We start from the raw sequence: 25,556 nt of genomic DNA on the forward strand, positions 1-25,556 counted from the left end.
GCGAAATCCTCGACAGTGTCACCAAAGAGCCCCCCTTGGGAGATGGGCGCATCGAGAAAGCGGACTTTCTCGGCGTCATGCATCTCTGCAAGGTTGAGCCACAGATGCTGCTCTTGCACCACCAAGGTGGAAAATGTCCGACCCAGGACGCGCGCCGTGACTTTTGTCGCCCATAGAGCGAGTTCGGTCGTGGTACACAGTTAGTACATAAGCTCTGGGTCGGTCCTACCCTCATGCAGATCTTTGAGTGCCTTGGCCTGGTGGACCTGCAGAATGGCCATGGTGTGCAGGGTGTAAGCGGCCTGACCCACAGCGTTGTAAGCCTTCGCCATGAGTGATGAAGAAAACGTACACGCCTTGGAAGGGAGCCTTGGTCGGGAGCCTTGGTCAGTTCCTCCAGGTGGCTGCGCCCTGCGGGCATAAATGCACCGTGACGGCGCGCTCTGCCTGGGGAAGCTCGACATATCCCTTAGCCCCTCTGCCGTTGAGGGTAGTTAGGGTGGACGAGCAGAGAAATGTGCCTTCCACGACTTCGCGAGCTCCTCATGCACTTCCGGGAAGAAGGGAATCCCAGAAACCAATCATCTAGCCGCAAACACTCAGGGCAGGGTGGAGGGTTCCACTCCAGCCCGATGTTCACGGCCGCCCGGGCAAGCACGGCTGCCAACTCAGCGTCCGCCTCATCCTGAGATCTATCACCCGAGAGCGGGAGCTCAGAAGATTCGTCCGCTTCTGAAAGCAGAAGCCCACCCTCCGATGCTGCAACCGATAACTTGGCCTCACGAGATATTAAATCCACCCTGAGGCGGACCACCTACCTTGCTCGTGAACTCTACCGGGCAGAATGAGCTGGGGGCTGGGAAGTCCACGGGGATTGAGCCGGCGGAAACGCTCCCATATCCACATCCAGATCGTCCACAGCGCTCGCCGATGCAGCCACCTGAGTTTCAACACAGGACGGACCGGGTCGGGAAGCAGCCGCGGTGGCTCTCTGCTTCACAAAGAAAGAAGAGAGCCGCGACCGCAACGTTCTCATGGGCATGTTCTCGCAGTGAGAACATGACCCTTCCACGAAAGCTGCCCTGGCATGCTGGTGACCCAAGCACTCGAGACAGATCTCATGGCCACCCGGTGGGGAGAGATAGCGGCCGCACCCAGTGGCACAAAGGTGAAAGGACATCTTTAAAAAGACGGCAATCGTTTGTGCGAACTCTTTTAGAGAAAATATACTCTTTTGGAATATACTCTTTTAACCCCTTTGGAATCAGCCGCCGAAGCGCCCAGGGGAAGCACAACACTCGACCGTGCGTGGGCGACCGCTGATATGTGCCATAAATTCCAGCAGCAAGGAATAAGGTGACGGGACGAACACACACAAACATGCGCTCAGCTCCGAAGAACAAGTCTGAATGAGTGGTGCACGCCATCTCCTTTTATACCTGTATGTCCGGGGTGGAGAGTGGCATGCAAATTCCACTCGCCAATTTTCATTGGCCTTTTCTGAATAAAGCAAAGGTGATTGGGGCTCTCAAGAGCAAACCCCTAGTGTCACTACATCGACATAGGAAACGTGTTTGTGTACATGTGTGTGAGTGTAGTGTTAGCTCAAATTTAACCTACATGCACTACACTGTATCTGCATGCTTGTGTGATTTCTTTGTGTGTGTGTGTGTGTGTAATGTACAATAAGATTGTAAGACGAAATACTGTACAATAACACAGTAGTCTCAGTGTGAAAGAGCTAGTTTCCTTTTCCAGCATACTCCTGAAACCTCACCAACCTTCCCACTACACTGAACAATGGTGAGCGATCGTAAAATGGGTCCTCCGCTTTGTTGGAGCTTCTGCAGAGCTCTCCCTCATCATCATCATCCTCCCCCTCCTCCTCAAAATCCGAGCATTGGTCATCAGATAAGAAATCATCATCCAAGTCATCCAACTCTGTTCCCACCTTCTTGTCGGACCATGAATGGACCAGCTCAGTGTGTTCAGAGCTCGACATGGGTGCAGAGGGGGTGGGGGAGGAGTTGGGGTTGCTCGGTTGCTCACTAAGGCATGTGGAGAAAAGGGGGTTTCTGGTGTAGCCAAAGACACGAGAGCCCAGTTAGTATGTGGGGCATTCTGTCTATTTAAGAGTTTGTTTTTGTACTCGCAAGTGGGAGAGAAAACACTTTTTTAAGAGGCCAACTGGTGACACTTTTCAATAAGGTTCCATTAGTTATCATGAATAAACAATTAACAAACTATTTGTTACATCATTTATTAATCTTTGTTATGTTAGTTAATAAAAATACAATTGTTCCTGTTAGTTCATAGTGCATTAACTAATGTTAACTAATACATCTTTTGATTTTAAAAATGTATTAGTATATGTTGAAATTAACATTAACTAAGATTAATAAATGCTTAATAAGTATTGTTAATTGTTAGTTCAAGTTAACTAATGTTGTTAACTAATGTTAACAAATGGAACCTTATTGTAAAGTGTTACCGGTCATCTTAGCAGCATAGCCGCTGGGTCATGGAGGGTTTCAAGACATACAGTCCTTAAAAAAACTAAACTGACCACACACCATGTGGCACACAGCCATTCTGAGTGGCTGACATGAAACCGTTTGAAAGGTAAACTGCAGCCTATTTAAGTGGATGGTCCATCCTCACATTTTAAAGACCACATTAAGTCAAAATGAGAGATTTGTGACTTTTTTAGTCCATGTCTATGAGCTTTAAAGCTTTCTCCTCTGGAACAACAGACTACAAATATTGATGCACTACACCGATTTTTGTCCAATCAAATGCTTTCTAGAATGAGGATGTCCCTCACCCAATAGACATTATTCAAAGCAGTGCCATCTTTGATTTTTGATGTGAATGATATTAAGGCTGTGAGGGTTGTCTCAGCCTCAGACGGCATGCCCACAGTCCGTTCTCTAACCGTCTGATGCACATAGCACACAAAACTGGAAATCACTTTCTCGATCAACTCAGCACAAATATGTTTGGCTGGTTTAATGGAACTTCCGTGAGTAGATACACACAGGACATTTTATCAGTCTGCCTTGAAGCCGAGTTGTGTTCACAAGGTTCCGTGCTGATACAATGAGCACTTTTGAGGACGAAATAATCACAGAATTTGCCCAAATTTACCAGGTTAGTGACATCAAATCTTTTAAAGCTATTCAGAGTTTAATTTGATGCACGTAGCAGAAAGTGAAGCAGATATCCACTAGCAGAACTAAATTTTTTACTTTGTTTACTTAGTTATGTCTATGAAATTCTCTATAATGTGGTTCCCTATCGATTCACTTCACTCAACATTGCATTTGAATGCTATGGGGAAAATCCCTTTTTCACGACCTTGTTGAAGCCCTTGTATCACAATGGCAATCTTGTGATTGGCAATGATGTTTGAGCTCTGCCCCTTTAGGCGCACATTTGCCCTATATAAGCGGACGCTCAAACATCATTTCTTCAGAATTTCTTCCTTCATGACTGACATCGTCTCGTCTTGACTACGATGGATCATCTCATCCTGATCAGCCCACTCTTTGCCGTCAACGGACATCCTTCCACCTGCAACGAAGATTCACCCGTTCCCTCTAGTGTTCCGGCAAAGAAGTCTCTCCGCCTCGCCACTGGATCGGGTTCTTTGCTCAGCAAGACATCTACCCACTTCCCGCAGCATCCAGGCAGGAATTGTATCCTTTCAATATATATAATATAATTCCATCCAAGTGATGTAAAACACACATAAAAGAGCTGCTTGTGTGTACATGTCTTTTTAAAGATGTCATTGCAAGTGTTCCTGTGAGCGACACGTCGCTCTGTCAGGCCAACATGAGAGCTGCGTTCGCTGCCTGGAGCACACCCATGCTGAAGCAGCTCTCTTGGGACAGACTACCCTCACAGTGAGGACATGAGTCTCAAGACGCTCTGCTCTAGAGTCGCCCTCGTTCTGAGGGAAGATTCCACCTTCTGCGTCCTCCCGACCTCTTCCTCTATGTTAAGTCTCGAGGGACCACATGAGGAAGTATGGTGGGGCCGCGAGGTAGAGATGGAAGAACCCGAGGAGGATCTCACGCCGGCACAAGACCCATGAGCCCCTTGATCTTCCCATGCAGCATCTTTGCCAATGCAGTACGCACGTGATGACCTCTGCCCTCTATGAATGAGAACGGTGAAGTCTTTTCAGAAAACGTTTTATGGCGGCAGCATCCGCGGCCATACTGTTAGGTCTTTTACACATGAGACCTCTCCATTGCTGGCTGAAACACCATGTACCGAGTCACGCCTAGCATTGGGGGAACATGCATGTCACCATGACTTGCCGCTGCCTGGCTGCTCTAGCACCATGGACAGCTCCAAACTTTTATCAGCAGGGTGTAATGCTGGCTCAGGTTTTCAGATGAAAAGTGGTGGCCTCGGATGCGTCCAACACGGGTTGGGGGGCACTGTGCAATGGACGCCCGGCTTTTGGCACTTGGACAGGTGCTAAACGGGTGTGGCACATCAACTGCTTGGAAATGCTAGCCGTCTTCTTGGTGGTGAAAGCTTTCCATTTCGACATAGTGAATCATCATGTTCTGATTCGGACAGACAATATGTCAATGGTAGCGTACATAAATCGACAGGGTGGCACTCGATCACTATCAATGATGAGCCTGGCACGTGTGGAGCCTCCTCATGTGGAGTGCGCCATCTCCTCTCCCTGCGCGCGACATATGTTCCGGGCCAAATGAACTGCGGAGCGGACATGCTGTCACGCCAAGGACCGATGGCAGGGAATGGAGACTTCATCCTCAGACAGTTCTGAGGATTTGGGAAATGTTTGGAAAAGCAGAAGTCGACTTATTTGCCTCCGCAGAAACAGCCCATTGCCCTCTTTGGTACTCCATGTCCCAAGCCCTGCTGGGAGTGGATGCCTTGGCCCACAAGTGGCCGACAAAAGGCAAATATGCATTTCCCCGTCTCCTCCACTCTGTCATCAGCAAAGTCAGAGAGGACAAGGAAACAGTTCTGTTGGTTGCGCCAAAATGGCCCAAGCAGCCATGGAGATATTAGGCGGCCCTCCATAAGAAATACAGCTGAGGAGGGATCTGTTTTCTCAAGCGCAGGGCAGGATTTGGCATCCCCAGCCGGAGCTGTAGAACCTATATGTATGGCCCCTGAACGGAGCACAGCGCATGAGCCGGAATTGGCTCAGTCTATAAGGAACACCATTTTGCAAGCTAGAGCGCTGTCTACGAGATGCCTCTATGCACTAAAATGGCCTGCGTTTGCTGATTGGTGCTCTTCACGCAACAAAGACCCAGTGAATTGCTCCATAACGGAGATCCTTACATTCACTGAAGAACGGTTGGACGCAGGTCTTATTCCGTCAATGCATAAGGTCTATGTAGCGACTATATCGGCATTTCACGCCAGAGAGGCTGGTTCTTCTATAGGCAGACATGATCTGATCATAAAGTTCCTTAGGGGAGTGAGGCGCTTGAACCCCCCTTGCCCTGCTATGGTTCCAACATGGGACTTAAATCTGGTGCTGAGGGTGCTCACGAGCCCCCCGTTCGAACCATTGGAATCCGTTGAGTTGCATGTGCTCTCTTTAAAGACTGCACTGCTATTGGCTCTGGCCTCAGTAAAATGGGTTGGTGATATACGGGCGCTGTCGGTTGACAGTTCATGTCTGGAATTCAATCCGGGGCTTTCAAAAGCCACCATCAAACCCAAAAAATGTCCCTAAGGTGCTTTTAATACCCTTCAGGGCTCTCCACCATCTAATTCGGATGAGGAGCAGTTAGCACATTTATTACGCCTTTTGCGGGCTTTGCACATGTTAGTGGAGCGCACTCGCCAGTTTATACTGTCAGATCAGCTCTTCGTTTGTTATGGAGGACACACAAAAGGCATCCATCTCCAAACAAAGGCTCTCTCAGTGGATCGTTGATGCGATCGACCTCGCTTATGAGTCACAGGGCATTAGAGTTTCGAGGAACAAGCAATGTTCTTGTCCCGCAGTCAGAAAGTCTGAAGAAATGATGTTTGAGCGCCTGCTTATATAGGGCAAATGCGTGCCTAAAAGGGCGGAGCTCAAACATCACTGCTAATCACAAGATTGCCGTTATGATACAAGGGCTTCAACTAGGTCGTGGAAAAGGGATTTTCCCCATAGCGTTCAAATGCAATGTCTCGTTCCTTTCATCTCAGGGAACCGAGGTTATGTGAGTAACCGGAGACATTTTCTGTGCTGTACTTACAGTAGACTCTGTACACGTCTTCTGCTATTTCCCCATGTTATTTTCTCACGGAGACTTGCACGCCATTATATAAATTATTTTTTTCCCCATGTCGGCCTTTTATTATGCTATGATACATCTCCAATATCCTGCCCCTAAACACCCCGTAATGACAAATCTGACTGTGATTTCTTCGCTTAACAGTGGTTCTCAACCTTTTTTTGATGAACACCCCCCTACCTAATTTACTCGTATCAACAACAGTAAGGTTATCTATAACATCTACATAAAGTAAACCAGTTATTTTTTTCTTACACTCAAACAAAAATATTTTAGCCTATTTTTTTTTAGGATTTACAAATTTCTATTTCATCTTTAAAAAAAAAAAAAAGTGCATTTTGCATTTGACCTTTTGAAAATTGTAATTTTATTAATTAATTATATATTTGTATAGTTTTAACAGTGATTTTTGTAACAAGACCATAGTAAACACATGGAAGCATGGATCTTCTTCACTAACATGGTTAGATGTAACATAAGTTCTATAAAACAAACTATGGCATTTTTGAAATTATAAACAGTAGACCTACTCTAAACACATGTAAAAACAATAAATACAAAATATAAATATTTATAAGTTGTTACAAAACTTAATTATATTCCCTCACTCCCCTATTGTAACCTATGACAAATTTACTAGAGCTTATGTAGTGATATGATAATATTTATTATCAATCTATTTCTGCCTAAAGTACAGTTAATGTTACTATAGTAAATTCAAGGATGGTGATGTAGAATTCTGTGCCGAATTCAAATGGTTTCCCTTTCTCACGCCTTGCTTCTCACTGATTCTCGCAATGCTGCGAGTTTAAGAGCCCGAGACCGGTCTGCGAGTAAAAAAGCACCTTCTTTGCCTCGCGCTGCTCTGTCCATTGAGCCGTATCCATCTACAGAGCCATACAGGTGCATTAGCGGAGGTTGTGCCTCTGCCTGTGTATTTGATGCTGCTAAACCAGATATTTCAGATGCGTCGCTAGACTTAAAAATCAGATGAACCGCTGTACAAATGCATACCAACCCGTATAATATACTCAAAGTCTAGATAAATGTTTTAATGCAAAGAGGAACTTGATGATAGATTTGATTATTATGAGTGATAAATGCCCCCCATTTGTAACCTAACTTGCTCTCAGCCCCCCCGGCATCCTTTGAACGCCCCCTGGGGGATGCTACCACCCCCGTTGAGAACCCCTGGCTTAACATATCAGTTAGATGGCTTTCCCTGTCTAAATGGGCAGTTCTTGGCCAATTGAAGCCGCTATAGAGCCCAGACCTTTGCCTTAGTCATAGGTCTGGCTACGCGAGACTAGGTTAGATGTACATTGTCTCTTCAATGGGTTGTACATTTGTTTGTGTTTTTGGATCGTTCCCCTGATGAACCATTGAAAAAAACGTCTTTCCAAGAAATTTCAGCAGACAAAAAACTTCAGACAACATGAGTTGTGGAAAATTAGATGTGATCTTGGAGCTTTTTGATAGCTTTATACAGTGCATGCCATTGAAGTGACGGTAAGTCTATCCCTCATGGCCTAGTTTTCATTCCCATCAAAAATAATAGATGGCACTGCTGTGAATAAGGTCTATACCACCTGCAACTGACTAGTAATTAGCTAGTTAAGTAGCAAATTATGGGTAATGGGTGTGATATAACTAAAGTCTATTAGCTATTTTATAAAAAGGGACAGAAATAAAAAAAAATATATATATATATATATATATATATAAATATATATAAATATATATATATATATATATGAGATTTAAAAAAGGGAAGAAAACTGTGCTCATCACACAATTTTATGGCTTCTTTAAGATAAAGTAACAGCAGGATTTAGCTATTCTATTCCATAGAGCAGTTCAAGGGAAGTAGAAAGGCCAAGGGAAAGTGTGTGACCTAATTTGAAAATGCACGGAGAATCGATTTCATGCTCTAATGAATAAAGCAGCATTAAAAATCAATCCTTAAAATTCTGTGGGCAATAACTCTGGACTAAGTCCTCAGACGAATGAATACTGTCAATGATTTGCACATCCTCTAGCAAACAAATTTTACAGGAAGTTTTCATAACATTTCCTCGTCTCAGCACTTGTCCTGCCCTGCAATATGATCTACTATTACAAGCAGAAAAAGACAATGATACATGCTGCTTAGTACATCAGATTCCATTCAGCATAACTAAAATACTATCAGTTACAATTGGCTATTCAAATACAAGTGTCATTTGAGGAGTAGAAAACAATCTGCCAGGAAGCATTCTGTCCTGAAACTGTACTGTACTGATATAACCTAACAACTCACCTTCCAACCAGACGGAACCAGGGGAACCGGTCATAGAAAGGATCTCCTCCTGTCAAAACACTGTCACAGTCATCCAGAGCACTGCTGGGCACCTCAGCAGCACGATCATACATCTCCCTCATCAGGTCCAGCCTCTGCCTGCAGGGGGCAGAATTACACACCACTCACAAAATAAATATTGAACACAAGATGGCACACATTTACATACTATGATAAAAATAAAAGCTAAATGAAAGTCAGCCAGATATTATTCCAAAATAAACCCAGACACGGTGATCTTAAATATATTAGACATGAAACTCAAGGATGTACAGTAGTTATATAAAGCTATATAAGTTATGTATTTAGTGACATAAAGTTTTGCTTTTATACATAACGTTTTGTACCTGAGCTTCTCTAGGGTCCAGTAATGTGTGGCTCCATTCTTCTGATCTTGGACTTCTACAGCCACAATGGTGCGAGGGAATGGGCTCTTCTCCCGGTCTTTGGTTGTCTCAGGGGGTAACAGATCAGGTGGAAGAGGAGAGTACAGCGTGTCTGTCAATAACACAAACTGGAACTGAACCTGTGAGTGAATGTAAGATTACCATTAGGCACGATCATTTATGATGTTATCATATTTTATAGGTACAGATGAGTGATGCAGTTTCACCTTCTTCTTAAGCTCCACACTAATGGCATTGGCCTCCTTAAGAAAGATGGCACTGCCCCAAAGCAAGTCTCTGAGGGATGTAAACTGGTAACATCTCCATTTACGAAATGCCCACAGTGCCAGTTCTGTCTCCCTCTCAGTCCATTGCACTATAGGTAAAAGATGTCATACAATAGACTTCAACACTCAAGGGATTCAATTGGGTCATTCTGAACAGTTCAAGCTAACACAATGCAACTTTGTGCCATTCAACTTTGTGCAATCTAGATATTATCTCACCTTCCTCCTCAGGTTCATCATCTTCTTCTGCTATATCAGGGTAACAACGATCTACCTGCTTTTGCAGGGCTTCTAGCCTGCTCTCATAGTCCTGGAAAAGACAATGAAATAAAGTAAATTCTCAATAGTCTTGTATAATACTAGTAATAAAGTTATAAGTATGGGGCCCATGTTTAAGGTTAACAAACACTATTACATAGATGAAAACTAGCGGTGAGAAAATATATTTAAGTAAAAAATAAACTGGGAATATGCTAAAGAACGTAAACAAAACCATAAATTCTATAAAACTATAATTCAAATGAAATCTAAACAGAATCATGGCGAAAATGACTTTAGATTTTTTTATTTTTAATCAATGCTGGATCACCACTCTGTCAAAAAAGAAAAAACAAGGAAGGGGCCATCAATGATCAATGAAACACATACTGGACTGTGCTATGTTGTTGTGATTAAAACTTTAAAGGTAATTTGTTATTATTTTAAGCAGTTTCTTATACATTGGCATGTGTTTTTATCATTGGCAGATGGATATAAGTGATGAAATCTTAAATGAATATCCTACTGAAACTGAAACTAAAAAATAACAAAATAAAAACATGTGAAACTTTCTAAATGAAAATATCCTGGATAGGGACCAATTTATACTCTTAATGTCAGCTATGACACTTACTAATCTCTGTTGCTCCAACAGATTGTTGGCCTCTTCTCTTTCTTTGCGATATTGATCTTCAAGTTCCTGCAGTCTGTACATACAAAGAGCTGATGAGTCAAGCAATACAAAACAAATCTTTGTCTTGAACTTTCTTGTTTTCCTCCATATTTCTATTACCTCTGATCCATTTCCTGTTTCATATCAATGCCCTGTTTCTCCAGCAGTTCTCTCTGAGCAAACACCCAGTCTACAGGCTCCATCGGGGTCTCGCTACACGGAGTCATCTCCCGTTCCTGACGGGCCTGCTCTGGATGGTTAAAGCGGAACACGTGGTTCTTGCCCAAAATGATTCGGTTCCCTTTAAAAGATCAATGGGTGAAGATTTCAATAAATGAAAATACTAAGGCTCTTTGATTAGAATAGGAATCCATAATACTTCCTTGAAAATAGTGATTAGCGATACCAGTTATTTTCCTTTTAATCTGATACTGTCAAAGTCAATATCGCTGATATAGCACTACCAAGTACTATATTTCTTTTAAACAGAAATGCTTAAAAGTGTGAAATGGAAATCTTCAGCCATTTAACATCATATTTAAAAGCCATCATCATTAACGATAAATAAATATCAAATTATGAGACATCAAAGAAAATCGAATAAAATAAATGTGACATTTAGTTTTATTGTTATCTGGTAGAGTGAAACAAAAGTGGAGGGAGAAGTATTTCCTTGCACAACTATTCACAGAAAAAAAAACAAAATTCCTTTCAAAGCTTATGATACGTATTTTGTTTTAATGCTAAATAAATAATATAAATTAATCTATTATTATACTTAATATCAATTTCATTTAAATTTTTCTCTTTTTAGTTTTCAAATTCTTGGTTTACTTTTGTTTAGTTACATCTAGGTATTCTTGTTTTTTAGGGAAAAAGCCTATCTACGTAGTGACCTTAAATGCAAATTAGCATGTGCAATTATCTCTATCTACAATGCATCTTATTTATTTATCTATTTGTTTATTTATTGCTGAAATCATGTTTTTGTACTGTCCCTATATAAAAAAATAAAATATTATTATGTAAAGATCAGAACTATCAATATTCCAAGATCAATCCGCCCATCCCCACCATCCTATAATGCTCAGAACAATTATTGTAGCAAAATGCAAATGTACAAAACGTAGGATTACAAGGGAAGAGTTATTTATATACATGAGGAAATTATACCTGATTGGATGATTTAGTAATAATCATCAGAAAAAAATCTACCTGATTAGACAGAGAAACCATAACCCAACCCTAATCCCAACCCCTAAACGTAACCCTAACAAATCAGGTAGCACTTATAAATATGAATGACTCTTCCCATGCCATTCTCTGTTTCGGTAATCCACTAGCAGGGCAACTGTAAGAGGAAACAGTTGAAAAAGACCTGATCTGAGAATAGTGGGCTCTGTCACTCTCTTCCCATTGACGTAAGTTTCTGCTCCCTCACATGGCTCCAGAATGACAGCTGTAAACAACAGCAAGAACAGCCATAAGAACTGTGGCCAATACCTGCATGTACTCTATATGTGTAAATGTGTCTAAAGTTTTGAACAAACCTTCGCCCATGGGTCCAGTGGTGCTGGTGAAAGTACAATGTTCCTCCTTAATGAAATGACCACTCATAACAATGTCCTGCCTTCTGCTGGCGTCCTCTCTCCCCACCCTGAGCAGAGCAACACAACAAACTTAGTAAAAATCGTACTGAACGAAAGCATACTTGTTTATATGTGACTTGTACAGTATGCTCAATGGAGAAATGAAAACACTTGGCTTGACACTAACCTGGTAATTCCATCTTTGATATAATACAGGAGACATTCAGACATTAAAGGATCTTCGTTTAGATTCACCAGGTGGGGCGTCTGTAATTACAGGTCAAAAATACTTTAATCAACACTACAACACTCAAATAGAAGGAAATACCAGTGCATGCAAAGCAGCGAAAGAACAGTGTTAAAGTTTTAAATAGGCTGAGGTTTTAGGCGTTGGTTCTACGTATATGAGAAAAAGTATAAAGTTTACAAAAACACCTACAGCTGAAATTATCTACAAAACAAAGTATGAATGTATTCAGTATATTAAATGGTGTGGGCAGAATCCATTGCAGAAGTTTATTCCTTTGGAATAGGGGTTTAGAACAAACTAACCAGAATGTTTGAGAAATATCAATACTGCCTTGTAAGCACTGTAAAAATGTTAAAGGCCCTTAAGAGAGGAAAACAAAATTCACTGAGACATCATTTTTTAAAACACAAATTTCAATTTGGATATCCAACCAAAATAGCATGCAATTAAATTTGAATGTCACAAAAGTCTAAGGCTCCCAGCAGGAAGGCCTTTAAAAGCAACGTGTGGGCCATGATGCATGAGATCTGAAGACTGGTTTGTATTCCATTACTGTTACTATGAAGTCTAGGCGGAATTGCAGCATCTCAGAATTCACATCAGATAGTAATAAGCAAAAGATCCCTAAATAAAGATCACAGATGGTGTTTAAAAGAGTTCTGAAGGGGAAAGAACACACTGAGGTACATTAGAACAGTCTTAAAAGAGCTGTCAGGATGCAACCACACAGTGTCCATGGCAACCAACCTCATTGGGAGAGAACAGCCCAACAGTGTCTATAAAAACGGGCTGAGGTTTTCTCTGTGCAGGCTTCAAAAAGGGGAGTGTAAACAATCACAGGCTTATTTAGTTATTTGCAAACAAAACAATAGCTGTAAAATATGGTCCACCTGTTTGAAGTGTACGTTCCTCACTAGATTCAGCTCTTTATAATCACTTTACCTTCTTTGGTGAAAAGACTCCAACAGTTCCTCCATCCTCACGCATTGCCACACCCATCTCAGCTAGCAGTGCTTCTCTGTAAAAACAATTATTTAAATGTTTTCGTAAAAATCAAAGTTGTGTGTGGTCATGTCAATAGCTTAAAACTGCCTATGAATCACATGCTCTGGCTGTCACATAGGAATGAACCTTTTCACATTTCATGGTTTAGAACATGGAAGTAAACTATAGTGGTTTGAAATTTTTAAAAAAAGTTTTAAAATGACTAAAAATGAAATCATCAAATAATTATTGAAATATTTATATAAATTATTAAATACATAAATTGTTTTAAAAACTATAAAATTATTAAAAGAATAATTGAATCACTAAATGTCCCATGCATTTAATTTTAGCATTAGTTTGCGTCTATTTTCATTTTACCATTATCTTTGGGTTGGTTTTTCATTTAAAGGGATAGTTTACCCAAAAATGAAAATTATCTCATCATTTAATCACCCTCATACCATCCCAGGATGGCATAAGTGTGAGAAAATGATGATAGAATACTATTCCTTTAATCAATGTCTTCTGAAGTGATCCAGTTGGTTTTGGGTGAGAACAGACCAAAATGTAACTTTACATCTTGCCATTGCAGTCTCTATGCACGATCATGATTTCAAGCTCGATTACACTTCCTAGTGTTTGACACATGCGCAGAGCGCTAGATGGCGCTGTAGGAATTGTATTTGAGCTTGAAATCATGATCACCAAGGAGACTGCTGTCAGTGAAAAAGGAGTTACATTTTGGTCTGTTCTCACCCAAAACCAACTGGATCACTTCAGAAGGCAGTGATTAAATCCATGGAGTCTGATGGATTATGTTTATGCTGCCTTTATCTGATTTTTGAAGCTTCAAAGGCCTGATCACCATTCACTTGCATTGTATGGACCTACAGAGCTGAGATATTCTTCTAAAAATCTGCAGAAGAAAGTCATACACAGCTTAGATGGCATGATTGGTGAGTAAATGATGAGAGAATTTTCATTTTTGGGTGAACTATCCCTTCAAGCATGAGCTTTGTGTCTTTTTATTTTCAGGGTTACTGCTTTCAGCACGTCACTCAATGGCAGACAGTGGGTGTCACCTTTCAAAGTATATGACCTTCTCTCACAGAATCAACACCTAAGCCAATGTCATTTAAAGCATTTATTTCAGCCAACACTTCCCTTACATTCTTTATATGGGTTAAAATTAAGAAATGTTTAATATTTTGTTCACAACTTCTGCAAATCTCTTATTGTACTAAGCTCAGCCATAGTCATCCACTATTACTGTATGTTTCCACAACTTTCCAAAAGAAGAAAAAAAAAAAAGAAAAAAGAGAGATGGATTACGGCAGTCAGAAGAAAGAAAGATACCAAATTTACTGTCAGCAGCTGTATTTGAAACCTTATCACAGCAATGTTTACTAGTTTTTTTATTTTATTTTATTAATGACAGGGTAATATAACAAAAAGAACAACTATATAAGTTAACATTAAATAATAAAAAACAATTTAAATATACAAAAGTTTGCTAAATTTACACAGCTAAATTAAGGTGGGAATGCATCAAGGGTCTATTGGCTCTATAAAACAAACCTGTCCATTCTGATGGCCTCTGTTCGGCGAAGCTTCTCTTCCCATGTTTCATTGAGCTCAGCAATGATTTTCTCTGTTTCCTAGTTGGATTTGAAAACAATATCAAGTTAACCCATGTAAGCAAGGTTGTGGTAGCATTATAGATACATTTATGTCAAATCTTTAGACAGAGAGTTATTCAATGACTGTTCATGGAAAATGTGATTCAAGCTTTTGGGATGCGCTTATGATGTGTACTACTTTTTGCATTGAAGTCAACATGAAATCAATATTTACCTATTTACTTTCTTAACACATGTTAGTGGTCTTATTGTAAAAGATTCATCAGTAGATGTTTTCCAAAGTAAAAGAAAATGATATTTACCTATTTACTTTCTTAACATATTTTAGTGGTCTTACTGTAAATGATTCATCAGTAGATGCTTTTTCAAAGTAAAAGAAAATGTTGGTTTCAATGACAATTGTTTTACAACTTTCTCCGCCTCTGAAACACCTTTCCTGATGTCACCAAGCCCTCTTATTTTCAACCCCTCCCCTACAACTACAGTAATTTAGATTTCACAATCCCAATAAAATCTGGCCCTACATTTATTTATTTTTCTTTTTTTACCCGTTCAATATTCTGTTTCACTCTCTGAAGTACAAAACATGGCCAACAATATGTGGACAATCCAACACTAAACCCATGTGTGCTTAATAAATTTGAATTTTACTTATGTTCGTTTATTTATTAATTATTTGAATTTTAATTTCAAAACTATTGGCATTAATAGGGAGTTGGTCCTCCTTTTGTTGTTATGACAGCTTCCACTGTTTTGGGAACTAGATGTTGGAACATGGCTGACACATTCAGACACAAGAATATCAGTGAAATTAGCCACTGATGTTGGGCGATAGGGCCTGGCTCATAGTTCAACCCAAAAGTGTTCAGTGGGGTTCAGGTCTGGGCTTTATTCAGGCCAGGCAAGTTTGGCACCAGACTAGAACAGAAATCATTTCTTTTATGGACCTTGCTTTGTGCACAGTGGCATTGTTCTGCTGAAGCAGAAAAGGGCACTCCTAAAACTGTTGCCACAAAGTTGGAAGCATACAGTTCTCTATAATATAATTGTATGTAACTATGTATTGCACATAACTATGTATATTTCTATTATTATATATGTATAGTATATATATCTGTCTAATACATACATATTTCTTGAGTTTTCTTGATTTAATACATATATTTCCCATTTATACCTATATTTCTCTTCTTTAATTTACAACTTGCAGGTTCTTTGTCCATTCCTTTATTTTAAATTACTGCAAGTAACTTGTGGAATACACAAAAAGGGCTTGCAAAAAGGGCTTGCAAACGCTGTTTTTTTTTTTTTTTTTAATCTGGAGTTGTATAAGGGAGATGCATGTTTGTCAGATGTTTATGTCAGTACTGTCACTTTGCAGATGTTTTTTATATGGTACTTTATGGCATTCACCTTGAGTCTCTCAATGGCTTCCTCGCTTCCAGGGCTGAACATGATGCGATCGTGCAGGCTGCTGATGGAGCCTGCCCGGCTGGACAGGGCGGAGAGAGAGGGAGAGGGGCTCATCCCCGTCATAGCATTGGTCACTGTGGAGAGATCACCTCTTTGATTGACAGCTTGGCCACTATTGTTATTGTTCTTGTAATCGGATAAGTCTGTCAGGGAAGGGGAGAGAGGTGCGGGGGGAAGAGGAGGGAGGGACGGAGGGTGACAGACACAGAGTTTAAAAAGAAAGAAAGAAGCAGACAGATAAGGAAGAGCAGAAGGATGGAAAAGTAGAGAAAAGAAGACAGAAAGATATATGTAGCTTGAAATGAATTTGAAATTCAGAGAGCCAGAAATTTCACATGTGAGGAGAAATGCCTGAGTTACAAAAGAGAGAGACATTCGCAGCCTACTAAAGGGGACAAATGGAAATAAAATAGGAGCTAAAGCACAGCACAGAGATACACCAGCCATCTCAAGCACACTGTAACACTGCAGGCTTAAGCTAAAGCATTGCATGTTTGCCACCCAATGAGAGCAACCTGATAGCAACCTTTGAAAAATTGAACAGGCATGCATGCATTGATCTGTGCTGTTAAAGTGATAGTTCACCCGAAAAAAAAATTCTGTCATTATTCACTCACCCTCATCGTACAAAACCTGTATAGCTTTCTTTCTTCCACGGAACACAAAATGTGAATTTCTAAAAATCCTGCCATCTCTTTTCCAATGACCAGTTCCTGAACAAATCATTCTTTTCGAGTTGGATCTTTAATGAATCAGCTGATCCAATTCACAACTAGTCTGAATGATTAGTTCATGAATCTGACTGGTCATAATAGTTAACAGCTCACTGGAGGGGAAGATTTCGGTCTTTTCCTCACACTAAAGGCTCCGATACACTTCTGAAGAAGTTCTTCATTCAGGGGTAAAACGAAGTTCAAAACAGCCGAGCAACGGTATACAGTTTGCGAACATTCAGACACCGGCCACACCGCTGTGGGAGCTGGGAGGCATTTAGAAATACATTTAAATTTGAGGATGCTCAAGACTCTAATGTGACATTAAAATGTGTTATCAGTAGGGATAACATAAAAGATTTATATATAGATTATTGATCAATTATTTTATAGATACATTTTTGAGGCATCAATATATTAACATCAGCCTACTTTTAAAATAGAAGCCTAATTTGTGTGCTTTCAATTCACTCCCAGTTGCATTCCATTCAATGTACTCTGACATAATAGCTTTGGGAGAAAACAAGGGGGCGACATAACACTTACGGAAGCCAGTCACGGCATGAACAAGGCATCACACCCACATTACGAGCTGATGGCAGTCCAAAGTTACAAAGGTTTTTGTACTTCAAGAATTAACAGTGACGTTGATGAGTTTTGAGGTTAGTGTATGAAACTGGTGTAAAACTGAATGATTAGAAATGCCGATGTTTATTATGCCATTTCTCTGTATGTTGCCATGAACAGGTCTTTCATTTAAGCTGTTAAACCACAAAAAGGTATACTTTTAACTAAAAAAAATAAAATTAAAATAAAAACATTGGGTAGGCTCTATAAAGATACTTATACACAATATATCATCCAGTAATAACTAGAGTAAATAATCGATATCCTTTGATAATGATTTGGGTTGAATTTAATGGAAAACTATGTGAGTTGAGCTCTATGGCGCTGCAGAATTTTTAACAGCCTCCAGAAATGGCAAACCCGCAGTGTATGTACCTTCATAGAAAACAATTGTTTCAAATTTTAGAATGCGCCATATTGTCTGCCAGACATGTCAGGTGCACGACGCACTTTAGTTAACCCTGCCACTCACTCTTAACCAAAGTTGTGTTGAGAAATATGTTTGAAAAGACAAAAACTATTGTGCAACGAGCAGCCCTTTTATATCAGGGCCATAAGTCATCGTATGACTTCAGAAGGTTTGGAAATAGCGCACAAGCCAATTAAAGAATTTTATGACGCTTTTTTTTTTATATAGTTTTGGAGCTTAAAAGCCCCTTTTCATTAAATGGAAAAGAGTGGCCAGGATATTCTTCAAAAATGCCCTTTTTGTGTTCCACGGATGAAAGAAAGTCGTAAAGGTTTGGAGCAACATGAGTAAATGACAGAATTTCCATTTTTGGGTAAACTAACCCTTTATTTGACACCAATTTATTATTGCATTTGCTAGCATATATTGAGCAAAACAATGCTGTTAGTCCTTTCAAGCAACAAAACAGAAAGCCAAACATCTTGTATGTTATCCAGCAATGCCCCATCTCTCATAATGATGAACAAACTTTGTATGTAAGAAACTGTTGTCTATGGTACATTTAAACATTAGCAGTGCAGCTCACATTGCTGCTAAAAGTCATTACTGTCATCACTGACAACAGTGATTGTCATCACCACTAACCACAAAACCTCCATTACCAGCTCCATTATACTCTCATGAAATCCATCTGACAATGCAAAAAACGTAGTCTTTATCTGAGCTACAAAATAACATTTGCAACTCTTGTGAACAGCTCACAGGAAATATCCTCCCACATCTTTCTCACTTCAAGGCATGGATGTAATCAAATATTTAAGACTGAGGAAAAAAAAAAACATATTAGTCAACCATTAATGTAAACATTGGGGAGAACCTGTCACCATCAATGCATTTGATGGTTAATGCACTGTTAAGAGACACATTTACAATTTCATAAGGTACCACCTATATCCTACCACTATCATTTAGATCTAGCTGGATATAATGCTAGTACCATTTGAAATGTGACAAGAGAATGTAACTGGCTAAATTAATTTTTTATAGAGAGCCAGGCTTTGTAATGTCGCTGTAACCTTCAGCACAATAACATCTCAGCTACGACTGTGCTGCTATGGCAACAGAGTGCTTACTCGGTGCTACTATACTCCTAAGGGAGTTGCAAGGGAAGTATCCTGGGTAAAACGTGAGAAGACGTGGCCCCTAGTGATGGATGAGTAAACCCTTATCTAAAATGGAGATTGAGGATTCTGCAGTGCTATGCATAGTGGCAGATGATATGCAAGGATTACATAATGCACATTGAAGAAGGGCAATTTAAGCTAATACTTTCTTCTCTGTGTACCTCGCTGACTCAAGAGGTTTTTTTCCCCTCTCTATACAAATCTTCTGTTTGAATAATGGCTGCACCTTACACAGAGCAAATGCGATCAAAGATGCACTAAGCATATTTTACATAACTGGCTAGTGGCAAATAAAAAAATAAAATAAAATAAATAAATAAAAATACAAAATTGGGGCATAAAAAAGACATCATCACATGTAATGTGACAAATGACAAAACTTAAGAAAATTGAACAAATAAGATCAACACCACGAAATCTCCCTGCCTGTGTCATCATTTACTCACCCTCATGTTGTTCCCAACCCATATGACTTTCTTTTTTCCATGCAAAACAAAAGGTGATATTAGCCTCAGTCACTATTCACTTTCATTGCATATTTTTTTTGCATACAATGAAAGTGAATGGTGACTAGTGATGTCAAAAGTACCTGTACTTTGGTAATACAGGTCAATACTAAAATAACAAATATTTTACGATACCAGTGTTTCTGCAGTACCGGTAGTACCGAGCACAGACTCAGTTCAGTCCCCACAAGCTGCCTGGCTGACAGACAGCAGCTTACAAATGCTCACACACTCATTTGAGCGTATTTTAGATACCCCTTTTACACAGAAATGGACAATTAATCAAATTAAAACTGCGATATGTCCTAGTGTGATTATTAAACCGTAAATACATGTGATTTAATTAAATAAATGTAGTCTACATGTACTGTGCTCTGCAAAGTGAAAGTGTAAGCTGCACATATGCTGAAAGCCCCACATTTTATGAGCATTGCGCACTGTGCTTATTGTAGTAGATGACAGAGCGCTCATTCACTGTGATGTGTGCAGTGCCTGCAGACTATATATTTATTTAATTAAATTGCAGCATTTTGCGCTTCAATAATCACAACGGGTAATATAACCAACGTCTTACCCGGAAGACCATCCGACCAGAAAAGGACCAGAAACACCTTCATGTAAAAATAAACGTTTCATTCAATATAAAAGTTTGACATATGAAATTTAGGAAATTATAACAGAAGTATATTACTAGTGTTTAGTAAAATGCATTTGATTATTATTATTATTATTATTATCATCATGTCGAACCTACTGTATATCTCACAAGCAAGAGTGTTGTTGCACTAAATAAAAGTTTTTGTCAATGTTTTTATTTATAATTTAATAATTATAGTTACATAATTATATTTTTTTTTGGGGGGGGGGGGGGGGGCAGTAAACTGGACTGGTTGTGACATCAATCACAACAACATTCCACAGTCAGTATGACCAATTTATACCAGACCACTTTCCAACATTGTCAAAATCTTGACTGACTAGTTATTTATCTACATACACAGTTCAAATGTTGACGTAATCTAACTAAAGAGATTCAAATCTGCTTCTGCGCCACCGGCACAGAGAGAGAACTTTTGATGAGGCAGCTGACTTCGGTTTCGGATATTACTGGAACACTGTATTGGCTCAACTGCGAGTTCTTGTATATGGGTTCCTCTTTTTATGTGTCTATTAAATTGTTCGACAGTCTTTTATTGTTTGTGTCTGCATTCAACACCATTACATAAGCACAACATGTCCTGTGTTTTATACTGTTTTTAAAGCAGCATTTTACATTTGACATTGTGTGACTTGAAGAGGTAAGGGTTAAAGTTCTTTACTCATCCCCAATAATAGGATACAAAGCAATATTTTTTCATTATCCTACATTGTCTAATGCTGCTGACTTTATTTCTGATCATCGATATCAATTTCCCTCTTGAAAGAAGAATAACACAAAACCCACATAGGTTTTAAAACACTGTTATTTTACCTGATATGCTTGATAACTGTGGCGAGCAGGGCGTGGCCGAATGATAAGGATAGACGGCTGTCAGCTGAGAGACAGATAAAGAGGAGACAGAGCCGCAGTTCGAGAGAGAGATGCACAAAGCTGTCTGTGTGTGTATCTATGTTGAGGGGGTGCTAAAAAGCAAACCGTTATGTGTGACACTGAAAAGTGTGTGTTAATAAATGTCTTACATTTGGATGTTTACCTGGCTCCCACTTCATAACACTGTGCAAACAGTTTAGCTTCATAACATTGTGCAAACAGTAAATGGTCATTCTACAACTATCATATAAGTCATATCATGCAAGTATAACTATTTACAGTACATAAACATCTGGACTTGTGTATAACGGTTCCTTATGGTTTAACATGCATCTACAAACACAGAATGGCAGTGACAAATAGCCAGCGCCCTCATCCACTTTCATTCATTTCTTGCTTGTTTTATTCATGTTCCGGAGCGTTTGCAGATCAGTGGTTATGGACAGATCAGACGTATGCATATTTTTACTTTTCTTAGTACAAAGGGCAAAATGGCACATTTACGTATTTAAATGAAAATCAGATGCTAAAACTACATCGAATTATAGTCCTTACCAGGAATATACTTTAACGTCTGTTGTTGTTTATACTTGAGGACTTGCTATTGGCTGTTGTCATTGCATAATTAATGAGGTATGTCTGTGCAGGTTTTGGGGACTGTTTGGGGGTGTTATTGATTAACATTTAAAAGTTATTGGGGGTTATAGTTGTGTTTAAAGTTCTGTTTAATGTTAATTATGTCGTTTTATGTTATGACATGGGTTTATTTTTTGTTACCCTGGGTGAGATTAGAGTTTTTTGAGTTAGTTGTGATTCCGTTAAAAAAATAACGGTGATACAAATTATGCTTTTTGAAACTTTGCAAAGTTAATCACTGTCGCAAAATGCTTGAAACTAGTGATGGGAAATATGATTCTTCTCTGCAAACAGTATCTTTCGGATGGATTGCTTCAATGAAACGGTAAACCATTTTTTTATGACATTGCGTAATACTAATGACGTCACTGTACATAATGATAACCCGGCATTGTGGAATATACACTCAAACGCATTCTATAAAGCCATATGTAAGCGCATATTGCTTATAATAAAATTTTATTCAGTGAAGTTATAATAAGGGTGTTTATTGTCATTAGTGTTTCATTCAGTGATCTTACATCTTGGATAAGTAATACAATCAAGTCATAAAAATATTTCCAGTATATTTTATTTGTTATACTTTCTGCTGTTCAGCAAAATACATCAGAAACATACATTTCGCTCCCCTTAATTTCACGGCACAGGTATGCTAAGTATCAGCAGCTCATCAGTTCTCAGTATGTCGGACACCTGCTGCGAGCGGTTCACTGTACTGGTGATGCAAGAACTGTTGCGACCGGAGTGTTCAGTCCGATTTGTGAACTAGTTGAAGCGGTTCATTGCAAGGAAGAGTTATAAAAAGCAGATATTACCAGTTCTAAGATCATATTACTCCCGGTTATCAGCTCATTCCGAGTCGAAGTGTCAGGCAAGTCCGAGAGAGAAGTTAAGATAGAGTAACTTGTGGATCAGTGTTGACTCAAGAGGCGAACTGTAACAAATGATTCAGTCTGATTTGGTAAACTGGTTCAACTCGTTCACTGAAAAGAACCAGTTCAAAAGATCGATTCGTTCATGTACTGGATATCGCTACTTGAAACATCTCACACTGGCGACACACGCAGGTGAAATCACATGACTTGTTTAGTTTGATACGTGCTAAGAAGCATTGGTTCAAAACAACTGATTTGTAAAGGTTTAGAAACTGTAAGAAGCGTGTTACGAATACATATATCACTAGTTTAAGTTAGCTCAAATCTGACCTATTGATTGCTCGAGAGATATCAGTAGGATCTTTGTTGTCTATCTAGAACAAGAAAGCAATGACTCTAAGCGGCTAGTAATCATTTCTATTCAGTCAATTCCCATGCTATACTACTCTTAATGCATGTGCCAGAAGTGCGCATATTTTTATGTCAGTCGAATTTCAGATGAGATATAGGCTAAAAGTGGCCCTCCCCGGCCCCCCGGTTTTGGCGCCCCTGGTTTTAGATTATGTTGTGAGGATCTTCACAAAAACACTTAATTTAAAAAATAAAAATAAATAATAAAAAAACATTTCTGTTTTCATTTGAGTAAAGTTTGGATTTATTTGATTAGATACAATTTTAATGATGAAACTGAATTAAACTTTAAAACATGGAATTCATCAAAAAATTTAAAAATGTGATTAATTTAGAAAAAAAATCAAACTAATTTCATAGGGTCCTACTTAAAAAAAAAACTTGAAGCAATGTTTACTTAATTGTGAAACACTAATGTTTTAATTATTTACACAGAAATGTAACATTTTAATAGGCTAAAGGAGTGTGTTGTCAATAGCATATTACCTATTTTTTCTGTGGTATTGAAATTGGTATTGAGAACAGTAAGATTTTACTTGTATCGGTACCGACAACTGAAATTTTGGTATCGTGATAAAACTAATGGTGACTGAGGCTTACATTTGTGTTCCACAGAAGAAAGAAAACCATACAGGTTAGGAACAACATGAGGGTGAGTAAATTATGTCTTTTAAAATAACAGTGGTGAGTTACAACACAACTGGTCATTAAGAAGATTTAGATTTGAAGCTCAGTTGTTACTAAAGCTGCAGTCAGTAAAGGCAGCCAGACGATAAAGTCTCAGAGAACAAAAGCTGTCAGTCAAACACACATCTGCTACTACAAAAGACGAAGAGGTGTCAAGGCTTCCTCCTATGTCTGGTACAATTTTTGTTCATTAAATATACTAAACTAAGCCATATGTTTTTGCATATTTACGAATTTGTTCTCAGCATTAAAACAATTCTTAAGCAATGCTAAGATTATTTTTTAATTTTTTTAATGCATAAAAGACATTGATACATGTGAGGGCAATTAAACATTTAACTGATACAGTATGTCAGATGAGTGGATGAGTAAAATCAGTTAGTTCATCAGTATGATATAACATTCATCTTGCTTAACATTGCAAGCCAAAAGTGAAAGATAATGGTGAGAAAGAGAGAGTGAGAAAGAGAAAGTGCATACAGCCCTGCAGCACCAGATTAGATAAAGCAGCTTCCATAACAGCAACCAGGGTTAGAAAAATACATTTTAACAATAACATAATGGGTTATATTGGTAATAATCATTTAGGCCTAAATAAGACTATATTATGCTAGTACAAATGTACATTTTCTTAGATTTACAGTATATTATGAATAATTATAATAATATTAATATTTACTAAATGAATAATTATAATATCTTGATAAATTGTTTAAAAGTCTTATCAAATCACAAGTTAACCTTTAAGGTATGGGTATTAAAATTTGCTCCTGGAGGGCCACCATCCTTTAGACTTTAGCTCCAACCCTAATTAAACACACCAAAACAAGTTAAGCAAGGTCTTCAGGATTATTTAAAAAATGACAGGCATTTATGTACAAGCTGGGTTGGAACTACTCTATATTCTGCTGCCCTCCATTAGCAGATGTGAATATATGGCTTTCATGTGATGTGACATCAATATGATTCTGATATGATTTTGGATTGATTGATAGAACAGGAAATTTGATTAAGTTTCAATGGACCCTGGTGCTGCAGAGATCTGTATCCATAAAATTTGCTAAAGCACAAAAGAGAGAGTGAGACAGAGCCCAAGAAACACACATTTCAAACCAGCAAAATCCTCAACTGTCCCCCGAAATGCTGAGAGAGAACAACAAAAGAGAAACAAGAGTGAGAAGAAAAAAAAAAGAGACAAAAAAGGTCAAATTGAAGAGAGGGAAAGAGAGACAAAGAGGAAAGTGAGACTCATTGTTAGACAGTCAAAGCGAAGAGTTTTAGGGAAAACTGAACTAAAGTTGAACTAGACTATTGAAAGTCACTTGACACTGAATTAAAGCAAACCCAGAGAGCTGAACTCCAGATCCTCTGTAATATGCATTTCTCCACTGGGATCACCATCAAGAGATGATAAGATGAGGAAAGAGTGATTAGAAGAAAGAGAGAAATAGAGTTAGGAGTGCACAGGGAAGAGAAGAGGACCCAGTGAATTAATAAGCACGTTTACATACACAATCTTTCACTGATTATGTTTAATAAGCCGACAACATGTGTTGTCATGTAAATGCCTTAAATGGTTTTCCTTTTTTGGGGTAAGGTCATAAATGGCTTAAGAATAAACCAATCGGTACACTTAGATTTTTGCCCATTACCTTGATTTCACGCTGCATGTCAACACCTTTACTGGCATTCTTATTGTGGTGATGATTTAAAATCTCATGTAAACGCAGTTCCTTATTGGCTCAGTTCACTCGGCACTGCCGTAAGCACTATGGGGAAGTTCTTCTAGATGACCTTGTTGAA

The 25,556-nt window shown here is 39.0% G+C and overlaps 1 protein-coding gene across 11 annotated transcripts in view; it reads right to left on the reverse strand.

Moving 5' to 3' along the window:
• LOC127445723 (kinesin-like protein KIF1A) overlaps positions 1-25,556 on the reverse strand; it is a 113,731-nt gene that overhangs the window by 52,309 nt on the left and 35,866 nt on the right. For 4 of the 11 annotated variants that reach the window (XM_051705968.1, XM_051705966.1, XM_051705967.1 and 1 more), the window contains exons 14-27: positions 24,858-24,896; positions 16,115-16,317; positions 14,640-14,719; positions 13,017-13,092; positions 12,012-12,091; positions 11,786-11,892; positions 11,614-11,694; positions 10,356-10,536; positions 10,197-10,269; positions 9,524-9,614; positions 9,245-9,393; positions 8,979-9,157; positions 8,593-8,730; positions 1,782-2,075 (exon numbers count right to left, since the gene is read on the reverse strand). In XM_051705968.1, the coding sequence (XP_051561928.1) occupies positions 1,782-2,075; positions 8,593-8,730; positions 8,979-9,157; positions 9,245-9,393; positions 9,524-9,614; positions 10,197-10,269; positions 10,356-10,536; positions 11,614-11,694; positions 11,786-11,892; positions 12,012-12,091; positions 13,017-13,092; positions 14,640-14,719; positions 16,115-16,317; positions 24,858-24,896 (1,771 nt within the window). The remainder of the gene's footprint in view (positions 1-1,781; positions 2,076-8,592; positions 8,731-8,978; positions 9,158-9,244; positions 9,394-9,523; positions 9,615-10,196; positions 10,270-10,355; positions 10,537-11,613; positions 11,695-11,785; positions 11,893-12,011; positions 12,092-13,016; positions 13,093-14,639; positions 14,720-16,114; positions 16,318-24,857; positions 24,897-25,556) is intronic. The other 7 variants (XM_051705974.1, XM_051705973.1, XM_051705971.1 and 4 more) reach the window with 4 other exon arrangements.

The sequence above is a fragment of the Myxocyprinus asiaticus genome, chromosome 9, assembly GCF_019703515.2.
Source record: "Myxocyprinus asiaticus isolate MX2 ecotype Aquarium Trade chromosome 9, UBuf_Myxa_2, whole genome shotgun sequence".
Lineage (NCBI taxonomy): Eukaryota > Metazoa > Chordata > Actinopteri > Cypriniformes > Catostomidae > Myxocyprinus > Myxocyprinus asiaticus.